The 16,536-nt window shown below is 44.8% G+C and overlaps 1 protein-coding gene and 1 long non-coding RNA gene across 2 annotated transcripts in view; one reads left to right on the plus strand and one right to left on the minus strand.

Annotated features, from left to right (window-relative positions):
* The window catches only part of LOC139059089 (uncharacterized), a 99,185-nt gene that overhangs the window by 46,356 nt on the left and 36,293 nt on the right, over nt 1–16,536 (minus strand). Inside the window, exons 4-5 of the mRNA XM_070536990.1 lie at nt 12,735–13,328; nt 9,614–9,827 (exon numbers count right to left, since the gene is read on the minus strand). Coding sequence (XP_070393091.1) covers nt 9,614–9,815 — 202 coding nt within the window. The 5' untranslated portion in view covers nt 9,816–9,827; nt 12,735–13,328. The remainder of the gene's footprint in view (nt 1–9,613; nt 9,828–12,734; nt 13,329–16,536) is intronic.
* LOC139059096 (uncharacterized) overlaps nt 7–16,536 on the plus strand; it is a 39,329-nt gene continuing 22,799 nt past the window's right edge. The window contains exons 1-2 of the long non-coding RNA XR_011513901.1: nt 7–205; nt 312–408. This is a non-coding gene — a long non-coding RNA (uncharacterized lncRNA). The remainder of the gene's footprint in view (nt 206–311; nt 409–16,536) is intronic.

Below are 16,536 nucleotides of genomic sequence, written 5' to 3' on the forward strand. Positions count from 1 at the left end.
CAAAGTTGTGTGCATGGCGCAAAAGAGATTCGTTATCGAGATGACTGTGTCCTCTTCGACAACCTGCTGCTATCGCAGTATATATAAGTGAGCTCAGAGCGGGACTAATCGATGAAGACGGCTTTTGTCTAACTCAATTAGTCTATTATTTAACCTTTTATTCAACTACTCTGCTGAACGCGTTAAAATTGCAGAATTGAAGGTGGTATGTATTCAACACATGTCTACTAATTAGGCAACCCGACAGTGCAACTATAATTTTCGCTTCTCCAAATTGGCGGAAGAATGTACTGACATTGCTGTTTTTGCAGGAAGCCATCTTTGAGGAGTGCGGAACTGAACAATGCGGAACGTCCTTGTGCTGTTTGGCAAGTATAGAAGACCGATGCATGTCAAGAACCTTTTTTGGTATGTCCTTGCGAGAGCTTGCTCAGTAATGCTATGGTGATCATGTATTACAGAGATGATGCCAATGCTGGTGCGATTAGGAACGTTCTAAAACGTTATACGCGTGTTTTCACGGTGTCCTCAAAAAAAGTAATAGGCTAGGTCATTCACTGCGTTTGTATTTATATTAAATATGATGCATGTAGAGCGTGATGTGCAGGTAAATTTCGAGGTATCTGCGTTAAATAGGGGCTTAAATAAAAATTTCTATACTCTCCTTTTCTGCCTGTTTACAGACGTTGTGTGAAAGGCATAAAATTTGCCCGCTAACCTGGGAGAACCAACAGCGCCAGTGATTTTATATTTAGAGAACATATGGGCCATGTTATGAGTGACCAGCACAGAAACTTTGAACTGTGCAGGTTAATTTAACCCTTTGGAGCAAATTACTCGCACAAGCGTTCGAGAGCTTTAGAACCGTATTCCACGAACCGCGTAGGAAGTTTGCCCCGAATGTCTTTAAACAACCGAACCTGCCACAAGGTTAACGCTGCTAGGAAATAAGAAGGATGTTATGAGCAATGTGTGGGTAAACTTCCAAGAGCCTTAGCTAAATAAAGCCTAAGTCGGTCATTACTCGCTATGCTTCCCAGTTTGCCGAAAGAAGTGTGGGACACACCGAGTTCACATATGGAGAAAACGGAGGTTGCGTTAACCATAATGCGTGGTGACACTTTGGTCTTATTATTAAGTTTGGAAATAATAACTGAACTCTCTTCAACCTCTCCATGCATTCCATGAGACACGTATGTATTATATAGGTTGTCCCGATGTCATCGGTGAGCGAAACAAGTTACTTTGTTTATATTTGCCGAACATAGGAGGATGGTTAGGGGTGAATGTAGCGAAGAACAAACCTTTTAGAATAATTATGTCTTTTGTAGTAAACTGCATGTTCAAGAGCTCCGGGGTATTATAAGTGTGTTTTACGAAAGACGCAGAATTTAGCCCGTAGTGAGGAGAGAACAGTAACCGCAACGAAGACTAAATTTGGTGCAAAAGTGGAGAGCATTATGGGCAATTAACATACGAAGTGATATATGTGGGGATAAATTACAGGCTTTCTAGAAAAGGCCTACAGGTACTGCTCGAAATAATTATATAAGCCGTCATTCGATTTGTTTTCGCAGTGTACCGAGAAAACTCTATAGGTATCAACAAGTTTACACTATATGGGGAAGTGGAGACCATGTTAAGTGTAATGTGCGATGAAAATTTAACGTTTCTCGAATAATTATACGCTTCAATATGTTACGGAACCTTCGTTTTCTGCCTATTTTGACTGCGAGGGATGTAGTATAGGCTTCCCGATATTCTGGGTGAACTAAACAAGACACCTGGTTTATATTTGGTGAAAATAAGATAAAGGTTACGAGCGCAAACGAAGTTCAAAGTGTGTCAGGCCAATTATCGCTTTGCAGAAAATTACTTATGCAAGCACTTCGCCAGTAGCAGCCACCGAGAACAAATATGATTTTAAAAAAAGAGTTTGGTAAAATTTTCTTAAACAAGTGCTCTTAAGCGCTATATTCCGGCAATGTTTCAGACGGCAGAGTCATACATGCGAGCAACGTTTTAAAGTGTGCGGTTTTATTATAGGTAACTCAAGTTCTTAATACAACTGCTCGAAAGAAACAGTTTCGTTGAATATCGGCCTCTGCTATTACAAGGTACCACAAGTCTACTTTCCCCACTGTGGTTGCTTAATGGCTAGGGCATTGCGCTGCTAAGCACCAGGTCGGGGGACCAAATCCCGGCCATGGCGGCCACGTTTCGATGGGGGCGAAATGCAGAATCGCCCGTGTACCGTCCATTGGGCTCACTTTAAGGAACCCCAGTTGGTCAATGATAATGCGGAGTCCCTCACTACAGCGTGCCTCATAATCAGATAGTGGCTCTGGCACGCAAAAACCACGAATTTAAATTGCCTACTTTCTTTTTCTGTTTTTCCGCAAAGACTTCCTTAAAGAGACACTACAGTGAAAAATTATTGCTTCTGCATCAGTAAATTACCGTTCTACGACACCAAAAACACCACTCTTGCAACGCTAAGACGTTTGGTAAGCCAGAAAAAGCGCAAGAACGAAATACGGGCGGCGACGCCTACTTAAGTACCCGCACCTGGGGGCTGTGACACCTTGGATTTTGATGGCATCTTCTAGGGCCTACTAATGATATATAGCGGTACAGATTGACTACATTGTGTTCTAAAGGAACCAAATATTAAACATGGCAAGTTTCGGGAACCTTTACTCAGCCAACGCGGCCCAAATGCGAAAACATACGTTGGGATCCCTGACGTCACGCTCACGTCCCGGCGCTGGGGTTTCGGCGCGAAATTCAAATACCGCTACTTGGACCTTCATTTTCTCATCTAATAATCAAAAATTTTTTTTTAAATTACTGCCTGCAGGGTTCTCAAACAATGCTTCATTAGCCTAAACTGATTTATTGTTTCGCTTTAGTGTCCCTTTAAATGCGCTTTGCCCAACAAAATTGTGCGGAGCAGTCATATATTGTGTGAACAATGATCTCAAAACAGTTAGTTGTCTCAGGGTTTGTGTTAGATGAAGATGCCTTGCCCACTAGCACGCTTCAATTACGCATTTGTAACATGTGCCCTGAAGTAAGTAAGCAAGTACCTGCTTAAGTACTAAGAAGATACTTAGCTTCTTTTGAATTAGTTATTTGAATTAGTCAACAATTACATATTTGAAACTACTTCTCATCTCCTCGGGCTTGAATAACGGACTAACAAAAAAGATTTGTACATTTTTGCTGCATTGCTTTTAGGAAAGAATGTATTCGCTGAAATAACCTGTGTATCTTGAGAAGACGTTCGATCCCATGGAAGCAGAGGTGTGATGCGGAAATTGCTTAGTAAAGGCAGAAAGTACACGTAGTATATACTAGAAAATAAATAAAGGGGTAACACATAGTAACCCGTAAGAACATGAGCGGAAATACGGAAAATAAAAATGTGTCGAGAAGGAGTGCTCTGTTTTGGCGTCTTCCTCATTACGTACTTCTATAAGTTATTATGTTCGATGGTTGGAAATAATTGCTGGTATAGAAATACCATGGAAACATATTGGCAGTCCTGCAGGGGACATAGAGTTGTTGAGAGGCAGAGCACCCGAGCTTTCAAAAGTCAATGGTAAGTTTCATAAATATAACACAGGAAACTGACGTTGAAGTTATGCCAGGGAACAGTAATTTGCCACTGGTTGTAAGCTGCTAAAAGCATTGAAACAGTATGTTTGCCTGCAAGCGAAATGAATAGTCACGGAAGATCATCATTGCAACGAAATTCTGCTGAAGAATAATACTGGGGCAGAGTGCGTTCTGAGTTCGCTTCGACGCAGGCCATGGACTTTGAAGGAAAAGGCATTTATTCGTTGTATTCTGACAGTATTTACCTGTGATGGGGAAAAGGGGAGGTTAGCAAATGAACTTGAAAGAAAACAACCGACGGATAGGAAAATGATATACACGCAGTGTTAACATTGATTGAGAAAGGCCCGTATACAAGTATAGTTTGGCTCGAAGTTGGGGACATCATAATATATCGAGGTTTAGTTGAAAAAGTTGTGGTACGAATGTCATATATTGGGTGAAACAGATGACCGGGGCTCTTTCACCGTACTGGAATGAGCTCCAGGAGAAGATAAACTCGCTCGATTCGATGGAGTCCTGAAGTTTGAATTTTGTCGGCGGGCTCAGCTCACATGGCATAAAGGGATCATTAGGACATCTATAGGGATCCTTGTCCTCGCAGCATTTTTAACTAGGGGGACGATGGTTTTAGTGATTATTTTGCTTTCACCATGCCAAGCGCTCGTTTATTTCACCACCTATGCGCCGACCGCAGTCTGAATATATTCTTTGTTTACTATAGGTGCGTTTTAACTGAGACATCTGGTGTTGTGCCCATCATGTTAGCCCCGGCCCTTTTCGATGAGGACATTACACTACGCGACAGTGAGAAACCATTCTCGAAGGGTGTTTGTACGTTGCAGCATTACGGAATCCGGCCTCCGTCATTTTCAAGGTCGACTCCCTGCTCTCTTTTCACTATACCTCTACTTTTTCTTTTGCATCTTCTTTTCACCCCGCTCCCCTTCTCGCCCCTTTGTTTTCTCCCTTTCTCTCCTTTTCCATCACTTCAGCGGCCACTCAAGCGTTGCCTTACCCCATTCGTTCTTACTTTCTTTGAATAATTCGTGAAACTATACATAGTGAGGGTTCTAGATGGACTACACCTCGCGGCAACCAAAAGTGGACGTCACGGCAGCTCAACGCCGCATATTTCACCTCGTTTCTCGCCGACCCACAACGCCAGCCACATTCCCCCTCTCTGCCCTTCCCCTCCCGTTTCTTTTCTCCAGTGCGGCTAGTTTCGGTTTAGGGCAACCCCTTCACGCAAGACGACGGGTAATGAACCGGTGGCCGTACGGCTAGCCTATCCCTCCCCCTCTTTCTCCGCGCTGCTTCTCAATGGCACCGGCCGCTCTACAGAGGAGGTGCCGACGCCGCGCGGCCGCCGCGGTGTCCGGAGACACGGCGAGGCGGCGGGCCATCTGTTGCCGCACGTCTTTAAACGACGTCTCGTCCCGCCGCCGCTGTACACGAGCTGGTCTCGCTGGAATTAAGACGCGTCGTGCGTATTACTTTCCCCTTCTTTGGCGGCAGAAGGAGACCGGTCTTCTTCGGCCGGGGCTCCTTTGCGGCCGCGCTCTCGGACTGCGGCGCGCGATCTCCTCTTTTAGGGGGGACCACTTGCGAGGCGCAGGGACGACGCCTTGGAGCGAAAGCCTCTCGTCTGCGGGCAATAAAGACGAGCTGGTTCGCTCTCGGCGTCCCTTATTACCGGCCGACCAATAGAGTGGCCTCGACAAATGCCAACTTGCCGCCGCTCCTCTTTTTTTTTTTATTTCCTGCGCTCGCGTGGGCCCTCTTTCGAGTTTATGTATGCCCCGGCCCGCGGGCTTGTTTGTGTATATGTAAACTGTGTACGCCGCGTGGACCGCGGCGTGCGAGCCAGCGCCGTCCTTCATTGCATGCCTTCCCAAGTAGCTCCGGCGGACGCCGCCGTCTTGCCTCGGTCCGACGTCGATCCCGCAAAGTGCACGCGCGGTCATGCGCTTTCCGTGTGGGCCACCTCGGCGCTAATCCACAGACGGACGACGGCCGCTGGCAGTGCGATGCGTCGTCGAGGTCGCCGCAATCCTGATTCATGCCTACCCGTCGCTACTACTGTCCCGTGACGAGTCACTGATGGACACTTTCGCCTTTTCGAGTGAGCGGCGAGCGTCAGCGTGTCTTCGGTGAAATGGATGAGGAGCGTACGTCTCGACGTCGGTGAGTGCCATACGGTTTGGCCTCTATATACGGCTCGTCTCGGTCGTGAGCGTAAAAGGATGCGTAACGGTGCGACGTTGTGTCTTTTACGATGGCTCCTGCACGATCAAGCGGCAAGTCTATGCATTACTTGTGTTTGCATATGCAGTGCTTCCACCGCTCCGCCTGAAAGTGTGCCCTACACTCGAGGGCGCTTCCATCGCTCGGTACCGGCGTTTGCAAGTACGGAGTTGCCTGGGGGCCGATTTGGTCTGCCTGGTATGGTGTATAGGGACGCCCTTGCACCCAAATCACATTAGGATAGTGACACCAACTGCCTTTGCACCTGTTTGCAAAACCGGAAGCATGATATTGCGCTGCGCGCATAGTGAGGTGCACGTGCGAACGTCCTTGCGCGATACTGTGTTGCGCATAATTGTTAACAGCGATAAGTACGGTGCTGCTTCTACTTCGGAATGACAATCAGATTATCCTCCTATATATGCCCGTCATTCAGGTGGTTTACGTATGCAGAAACAATGCCGCCTGCACGGCCAAGTTTTGTGGTTTCTTACTCAAACACGGAAGCCCAGCCCCCACTTTGAACAAAATTGGAAGCTTCAATACGACTGTGCTCAGTTCTCAAGTTATCTTTCTCTTCCGGCTTCAAATGTGCGCACTCCTCTGAGTGACTATAAGCTATAATTGAAATAACAGCATCCCACAATATCTAAACATTTGCTGCACGACGTAATACACACTATTAATGGAGCATTTGTTCTCATACTCGAGGGTGCCGGCCACCCGTTCAAGCAGTCAAATATCAACAACGGGCTTTTTAAATGACAATCATCCTACCGAATGTGAATACCATAGCCCCATATTTGGCCAACGCTCCCGACGCCGCAGCTGCAAAGCCGTTATTCCTCTTCTTTTCTTACCATTTTCGCTAGCAAAATCAGCATGACGCAAAATTTGTAACTCCATTGTAACTGTGCTAAAGTAAATATTTGATCGATGATCGGGTGCCAAGTTCCTAAGGTTTTGACGGAGGGAAAATTGCAGTACTTGTGGGGACTTTCCCAATGCTGTAAACGTTTCTTCATAGTTGGCAGTGAGCTTCAGAGTGACCAGCAGGATTACGTCAGCGTTGTCAAAGTTGCTACACAGGGTCAGTCATGCATGGTACATCACAAATTCAGGGCTGCAAATTATTATCACAGTTTAACTCAAGGCCAAACAATGAAATCTTCCTTACCTCAATAAGGAAGCATTCATAGCGGTGAGGCCGCCTTATGTCACTCTGAAAGCTTCCTTAATGCGAGGTCGGAATGCAAAGCTAAATAAGGAACACAGACTAAAATACTAGAACAGGGTCCTTGTAAAGATGTCTTAAATTCAAGTTAGCTTCTTCCCAAGAATATGAACTCTTCGATAAGCAGCTTATAGTTAAAGGAGTCGACTTCACAAAAATTTCACTGTTAAGCATGTTGCATAAAAAGAGAGAGAGAGAGAGAGTGAGTGAAGCGCCGAGTGAAAACCAGGGAGGTTAACCATGGCTTAGCCCACTTGACTGAACGCTACACAGTGGAAAGGGTAAAGGGGACTTAATATGAGGAGAGAGCTTGGTTCATAGTATGCAGGGACACACACAAAGAATGAAGTGTTCATCGTTCAGTTTATCAGAAACGGTCCTACAAGATGATGCATCTGGTGCATTTGGCGTGAGGCCAAAGCAAAAGCACAATGCTTTTGTGGCTTTTGCACATTGTTCACGCCCAAATTCAGGGTCGCAGAATCTTCTGTACTTTAACATAGCTGTCATCTAATGTCCATAAAGCTTTCCGAAGGGCAAACTTGCCATGATGGACCGTCACACAGGAGGTGCTTTTGCGGTCTCTCTTGAGCCACATGTGTGCCAATGAGCACTATGCGCTATTACAATTAGCAATGAATATGCATTCGCAGATGAAAATTCTACTCGTAGCCAACATTGTGTAAGGTCGTAGAAAATCCTACCTAAAGAAAGCAAAACCTGAATAGAAACATAGAACTGACAAAACGCTATACGTATTCTTCATCATAGTCATATACAGCCAAAGCATCTAGAATAACTACGTGCAGGAAGACATTTAGACACTTTTATGACATAAAGCGACGCAGACTCGGAGTCTATGGTTGCCTCACGACTCAGTTCGCACAACTCCATGAAAAGTGAGAGAATATGTAACTGTAGACACCATATAGACCAGGAAGTAGGCACCAAAGAAGAACTTTTGCGAAGTCAACCGTGGAAAACAATGAAGATTTACCAAATTGCCGAGTATAGCGTGTCCTTGCCTGAGTGAGATTATCCTTGTGAGGAGCCTTAACACATAAAAATGCGTATAAGCTACTATTCGCGCACGCTATGAAGGTTCTTTAGAATATATATATATATATATATATATATATATATATATATATATATATATATATATATATATATATATATATATATATATATATATATATATATATATATATATATATATGAGCATTTAAATGAAGCAAAAAGAAATGGGCATGGGCAAGATATGTAGTTAGGAGGGAAGATAACCGATGGTCATTAAGGGTTACGGACTGGACTCCAAGGGAAGGAAAGCGTGGTAGGGGGCGGCAGAAGATTAGGTGGGTAGATGAGATTAAGAAGTTTGCAGGGACAACATGGCCACAATTAGTACATGATCGGGGTAGTGGCAGAAGTATGGTAGAGGTTTTTGCCCTGCAGTGGGCGTAACCAGGCTGCTGATGATATATATATATATATATATATATATATATATATATATATATATATATATATATATATATATATATATATATATATATATATATATATATATATATATATATATGAACATTAATTAACGCTGTACGTTCTGTACTGAACTGCAGTTACAAGAACCTCAGCGAGCTGTGCGCACACAGCGCCAGAGTGAACAACCTGCAGTATGATTACAGCCGGTCTGATTCAATTTCCTAAAACTTTTATAGAATTTCCATTACCATATTGACCTGCAAACCAAACAATAGCACAATCGGGCTGTTCGTATAAACACAGTCTAATGATGACTTCTGGCGTAATATTTCTGCGGAAACCCGCAAGGTGGAGAGTAGTAATTAATTAAGGGAAATAAGGCGGTGGGTCGGTGGTCCCGGGTTCGAGTCCCGGACCAGGATGATTTTTTCTTCAACTGCGGGGTATTTCTTTCAAGAAACCCGCATGGGTTTCCTTTGTAGCAATTGCTACGAGCGGGTGGATCTCTGATTTTCCTTAATTAATTATGACTTCTCCTCGCATTGGAGGTAACGTTCAGGTCAATATATTCCCAGATATGCTCAATTAAGCACAGCCATTGCTTTCTTCTCGCTTAGCTATAACAGTCATTGAAATGTTCTATGCTTGATGGAACTAATCGTCACGATGCGCAAGAAGGACAATAGCATCGGGAACCTGGTTTATTGTGCGTCGGGTTCTCACATGCCCCTCTATATAGGGCTCTGGTTACTTCTCCTGATCGTCTCTTCTACACATCTTCACGCCACAGTCATCGTCACTGCGCACGAAGAGATTGTACGTAAAAATCTTTTTCTTCCGCTGTGAACAAATTGTATACCGTTCGGTACGAAACTGTGGAAAGTGCACGGGTGAGGCCGAGTACAAGCTGCACCTGACTGCTTAGCGGATGGTCACTCATGCGCTAGAGGGAACCAGTCACTCACTAGAGTGACCCCGGAGTCACCCCAATTCTTCGAAGATGCAGCTGTGAGGGAGAACCCGTACCTTGCATATCTCTGAAGTGCATACGCGCGCAACTGGAGGTGTCGGACGGCTGGGCCGGGCAGCAGCCTTCACCACTGGCGCCAGGGCTCTCCCACATTTGAGAAACGCTGTTGATGTCAAAGCGTTGTGGCTGGTGATGACGATAAGCTGACATGGAGGGCCTTGTTGCAGGACCCCCTGTGCCCACGTCTGCTATGCACATCCCTCTCGTTCACTGCGCAACCAAGAAAAACGTACTTGCCTTGCTATACTCTTCGTGGTGTTTATATATGTCTATTATTACATATAGTATACAATAATAATGATATTATTAATAATATATTTCGGTCTTTGTGTAGGTTACGCTTTGTTATTTCTAAGCATTGCTGCGGAGGAAGTAGTGGAAGATAGTGTAGTGAGAAGGCTGAGGAACTTAACTTCAAGGTTATGTAATCATATTTCACCAACAAGACAATCGTAAACGCTTATTTGTTGGATGACAGTTATGAATATTCATGCCCGCATACACGACACATTGAACAATGTGAAGCTATAACTTAATTCACAGCTTAGTGTCTTTATTGCTATACAAGATCTAAACATTTTGGGATTTTACGTGCGAATGCGACAATTTGATTAGGAGGCATGTTGAAAATCTAGGAAGCACGACAAAAAATTAAGTAAATGTCTTATGCTGTCTATCTTACTGAAAGAGAATAAATGATGACTGATTGCAGGGAAGAAGATGTGTGGTTCTTAAATAACGTGCTTGCTTTGGCATCATTTTCCGCCAGTACGAGCTATGTAAACCGAACTCTACGTTGCAGTACATGTTGACTACATATGCCAGCTAGCAATCTTCATTAAAAAAAAACTATTCACAATGAAAGTGGATTTAGATAATTGTCAGCGACAACAAAAGACATCATTAGACATTTGGCTACCAGTTGTCACTTATGTTTATTCTTATCATATAGGGTTTTCTTCAGTGTGCAGATCTGGTTGCAAGAACCAGCAGCTTTTTAAGATCGCTTGACGTGCTATACGTGAGTAATCAAGATTGCCAGCAGAGGGTGGCTAAAACACGGGTCCTATTATTTCACAAAAACAAATAAATCTGCGCGTGCACATATGCATATGTACTCGAACGTGCACACGGCATATGCATAGTGAGTGCGCTCACTACATTTGCGTTAAATGGTGACGTTTGCCTCTTTTTCCATTTTCTACGGCTCTCGCTTTCTGCATTGAAAGCTTGTCTTATTTATTGACAATCGTTAAACACTGGCTATACACGTAAAACGTGCATGCGCCACCAATAACTGGAATGCGCTGCAAACCTCGGCTGCCAAAAATTATTCATCATCCCAACAAGAGAGGAAAACAAGGTACGAAAGGCGTCTATAACGCTGACAAGGCCACTCAATATATTATTTTAGCATGAAACGAAACGAACATACGGTAGCGTCTTGTTTTACAATTAGGAGTTACCCCCTACGAAAATTCAGCGTCCGCGCCTTGCAAACTGATGCGTCGTTCAGCTCACAGGAAACGTAAATTACCCTCTTGTTTTCCTTCGTCGCCCTAGAGTGTCGTCTTCCAAAGCGTCTGTCTCGAAGGCGATACCATCGTTTTCAAAAGGCGACACCGTCACTCAGTGCGGAGCTTCTGTCGAAAGGTACAGGACCGGTTCTGTTAGGCTCGATCTTTTCCGAGGCTCCAATAGCACTCTCGCATGTATAGAGCATCTTTGGGGGTCTGCAGTCCCACGACAATAATTTTATTTTGTTTTATGTACGCTTTGTCGATTACGGATTTCGTTGGTTTGTTTGTGCTCGTTGCACTTCCTGTTTTTTAATGAAGCATTTGGATTTCACCAAGTGACTCTTGTAGTATGCGGCGAGGTTAAACATTCCCGCATGGTAGATTCTTTAGTGGGGATCATTTAATTTTCAATATTGTGTTCGTGCCGACATTTATAACATATGCATGAATCTGGTCAATCGCGCTGTGGTAGGGGCTGTATTTACAAAGCTTTTCTTTGGACAGTGGTGTTTGCTAGTGGCCGCCCGACTTGTGTAATATTAAATGTTCAACAAGACGATTGTCTGGTCCTTACAAAAGATTTTGACCACTCGTGCGCGCGCTCTCGCGCGTGTGTGTGCATGTGTGCGTGTGTGTGCATGTAAGCAGCCAGGGCTAGAAAACACCGTGTACTACATAATTTGCTATGTAAGACTATGACATCTGTGCCGCAATTGGCGGCAGAGGAAAGAAACTCTGAGTGTTTTCACACATAAGAACACTTATACATTTGATTACCTTGTCTTGGCTAAGTTACATGGTATAGCTATTTTTAGGGCGTACTTCATCGGGCATGTGCATGATGTATGATTTGTGTGATTATTGCCGAATACTTGAACGGAGCAATGACCGTTGGAGCCTGCCTCACATAGGAAATCGTCTGTGTATATGGTACTCGTATGGTACACATAGGGTAAATAGGGTGCTCTTGGTAAGCTTAGCAGGAACAGTGGTTGCAATATTTTGTTTATTCCCAAGATATTGAGACAAACGGACTTCAATATAGCATTGCGCGAATTGAAATAAATCAGTCAAATCTAATGCTCACGCCACACGTGTCCGGTGTTGCCTCCAGGTTTCAATGTAAGTTATTGCCTCGGACCATCACTTTCCTGCCCCCCCACCCCCTCCCGTAGTACACATCACCACCACAACGACCACCGCCAACAACCGCAAAAGCAAGAAAACAAAAGCTGGCAGCTTCATAGGATATTTTTTTCAGTTTCTACCTAAGGTTATGAAAGACACTAAACTTTAATCCATGAAGAAGGCTGCCTCGTAGGAAGTGTTGAAGCTGCCTAGCTAGCCTTGGATCGTCTAGTGCTAGTTAGTGTGCTCATTTGGTCAAGAATGCTTTTGGCTGTGCAGCGAGACGTTGGCCAGCCCGTGCCACGTGCTCTTGCTTTCTTGTGTTCTTTATTGTGTTCAGCAGACCAACGATTTCAGGCGAGTTACACTCGACCTAGCCTTTTCGGGAAGGCACTGTACCCACAGTCTAGGCACGTCCAAAAATTTAAAGAAATAAATCCGGCTAACTCCGCACGGTGGTAGCACATACCGACACCATTAGCTGCGACCCCTGCAGTTTGTGCGTGGATGCTTGTCGGAACACTAAACGGAGGAACACAAAAAGAGAAAATAAAACAAGTAAGACGAAAGCAACCGAACAAAGCAAGAGGCAAGACAACTAAGGGGGGCGTGTGTACCCCACGTGCACTAGACAAACACAGTTCCTTCTGCCTTTCCTCTGAAAACGTCTCGGCTTGTCCTCACTCTCCCGCCACCTGGTGTCTCCCTGCTGAAGTTCGTTTGCCGGCGCACGGCGGCGGAAAGGCATCTCGAGTTCGCAGGAAAAGCCGACCGGCACAAAGAAGACGCCGCCTGGCTTCTGGCATCCCACTCGGCGTGGCTTCGCCACAGAGCCTGCCTTCTTTCTGCACCCGTCGCCGTGTCTCCTTTCCTCCTCCTCCTTTGATAACATCGCCGACCGCAAGTTTCTCCCGAAGTGCAGCGGCGGCGAGGCAGGCCCTCCTTGGTTCCAACCGTCTCCGTGTGAGCTGCGCTTTCCCGCTCTCCCTTTTTTCGCTCGCCTTTCGATTTTTCTTTGATTTTCGTTTTCGCCGCGTTCTTTCTTCTTCTTTTTCTTCTTCCCCTGCAAAAATAAGAGAGAAACTATCAATACAAGCAAAAAAGGAACGGCAATCCGTCAACATAATGAGACAAGGGGAGGAGCCAGCTTCTTCTCTTCACTTTTATCAGTACATCGGTCCGCGGCGCTCCGCGATTGGCCGCTTTCTTATCAGTTCTCCTCTCCGCTCGCGAGATAGGAAGGACTTCGGCGGGTTTTTTGAATGCATAATCGAGGCAATTACTGCTCCCAGTTGAATCGGTAATCTTCGGTGGCGCGCCGCTGGCGCTCACTCTCTCTCTCTCTCTTTCGCTTCAGCAGCGCCACATTGTATCCTGGCGGGTTTCGGGGGTACTACGCTTATCGCCATGTTGGTGGAGGTTGAGGTGGTTTTGCTCTGCCTCCCACTGAAGAGCGTTTCACTATGGATCTGATCGATGCGCCACCGTTTACTCTAGCGGCCAATCAACGCAGCTGCGGACAGAGTGCCTGCCGTTTTTTATTATATTTTTGTGCTTCTCTGTGGGACTGTAAAACGAAATTACTTTTCTCAATTTGTTGTTGAAGACTCGCAAACGTTCATTGTAACATGCATGCAAAAAGAGTTGCCCCGTTACGCTGACTTTTTAGAAACATCTGCACGACAACTAAACTTTAGTACGCGTTCTTAGAAACGCTTTCAGAAAGTAACCTTATTTGCAAAAATTCTCGGTTGCGAAATACTTGAAAAACCTACACTAAATAGCTCGAAACTACCGCAGTCCCACATGTGTCACCTTTTGGTTAATGGCAAACCTCGCTCCATGTATATAGTTCGACGACAAACATTCCTCAGTCGATTCACATGAACTGTATATCGTCTGAAATAGATTTATAAAAATCACAATTATACTCGTCCATGTACAGATGGATTATTTTATAGATTTCAACTAAGGCGCCCTTTTATAAAAATTATATAGTTAATACTTTAAAGTAAGATAAGTCATTCCTGAATATTTAAAATATGCGACTCATCTCCTTCTAATTTCCCGCTTAGCCATTCATTTTAACTGTGTCGCAACAATGAAAAAGCAAGTACTTCAATACCTAATACTGCAAGTACTGCGAGTCTCGCGATGAATGCGAACATTTCAAATTGTTATTCTAGGAGACAAACAACAGGAACGCAAGTAGACAGAAAATATTTGACAATTTATATTTGAAGAATGCCTGCTGTGAAGCAGGTTCGTAGCTCGGTAATGGCCTGACCTTAACGCCTTGGCCAGATTTTCTAAAAAAGAAAAAAAAAGCCCAATAACCAGAAAAACCTAAAGGAGACGAGCTAGGCAGAACATAGCTACAAACTGGTTCTACCCGTTGCCAGGCTGGCCCATTTGCTTTCATATAACGCGCCCCGTGGAAAAAAAGGGGGAGTTGGTGGCGGGGGGGACACCGAGTATAAGCGATAACGATAGCAAGAATAAGCAGCCGCAGAGCGTGGTCGAAATTTCGTGACGCCCGTCCTGCAACCAAGCATGCGTTTTCCATGCATACTGAACACTTCCGCGTATAATCTACGGTCGGGCTCCACGCTTAGGCAAGTGCCACGCGCCGTGGACACGCCTGAGCTACCCCGTGCTACGATCTATGCTGCCACAAGCACTGGGTCGCGCGCTTATGGTGTCGGCACCCGACTATAAATAAAGCTCTCTGTCGCCAGAGTCGACTCCTCCATGAATTTCAATATTTCCCCGCGAAATTTACAGTGACCCACTTTCCAGTATCCTTTGAAACTGTGTGCGGGCCCCATCTCCATGTCTTGCGTTTTTTGTGTCTTTTTTTTTTTGTATTCCTTATCACGAAGTTGTCGACGCTCTGGTTCTCGAGAATTCAGTACTGGCACGGCGGATACGCACTTCGTTACTGACCATGCCGACCCGGATCAGTGATCGTGTGCCCTTTGAATATATTTACTTTAGTATAAATGCTAGCATTAGTGAGCACTCGTCATTAATATGCATCAACATTTCACAGGCACCACGTTGAACATTATAGTTCAAAGAAAGAGAGAGAGATTTAGTGAATCTTTAAAGGCTGGCCTAGTAGCATGCTTACTTAGCATGATACGCCGGTTGGATATATAGGTTGAAAAATCAAATAAAATGCGCAGCTCACGAACAAAATATGTAATGTGCACAAAACACAGCGCCATCATGGTTCACTTTCCTTCTGTACAGAAAAGCAGCGTGGTGTAGCCAGCTAAGTTTTCATCTTCAAATTCGCCCAAATGATTGTAGTCCATTTCCATTATTTTTCTTACAGCATACCAATGAAAAGTATTCAGCAGCACTCGTAGATACTGCTGAGTTCGTATAGCTGCTGAACGTCGATTTCACAATTTACCTGTGTGTATTAAGCTCTCGATGTATATTCTTGCAATGTCCGTTTATGGCGATTACATATGCCGGTTTGATTTGTGCCTTCTGTTTGAGTCTGCCCCTATTGAGGAGATTCGTAGGCGAGCTGCTGCTTGAATTAGACTTAATGAGATGTGCAGTAAAATAACAGCGCTTACCGTGAAATATAAGGCTACCTCAGGCAGTACGAACAGATCTTATACTCCTCTAACTTATCTGATAGGTGCGGTTACGTAAATTCTCATGATCACTTGCATAGCGAACAACTTGTTTGGCCACTTTTGCTAAAGCTTTATCGCATCCATTGGCGCGTATTACTCAATTTGACAAACGCGTGCTATCCCAACCGCAGCCCTCTCCGTCTTCACAGCTATAGCGCCTTTGATCGAATGCGACAGTTTGGACACGCTTCGTGATCACTACGACCCACATCCAACGGGAGGACGCTTTTATCGTTTTTTTATTATATTGCCAGGGTGGATATTGCGGGGCCTTAGAGGCTAACGGCAACAGCATTTTATACTTTTGCGAAGTAGGTTTTTCATTAATATAGTTACACCATCGTAGTAGCCTTGACAGAGCGGCTGTGCTGGTAGTCGTCTAACTTTTCTTTAATTAACAGTCTGTTAACAGTATAGCTTAGAAGACGACGACAACTTCCGGTGGTAGGCGGATAATTCACAGGCCCCAGAGCCGCATACGTGAACGGGCCTCTTTGTCATGGCTGGACGCCTGGATGCCCAGGCGAGTGCTATGCTTTCCAACGTTCTTGGTCCCCATATGCAGATCTGAAGAGACCCTCGCACACCTTATCCGTGTCTGCCCGCGTTATGGTG

This window comes from Dermacentor albipictus, chromosome 4 (genome assembly GCF_038994185.2).
Source record: "Dermacentor albipictus isolate Rhodes 1998 colony chromosome 4, USDA_Dalb.pri_finalv2, whole genome shotgun sequence".
In the NCBI taxonomy this organism is placed as follows: Eukaryota; Metazoa; Arthropoda; class Arachnida; order Ixodida; family Ixodidae; genus Dermacentor; species Dermacentor albipictus.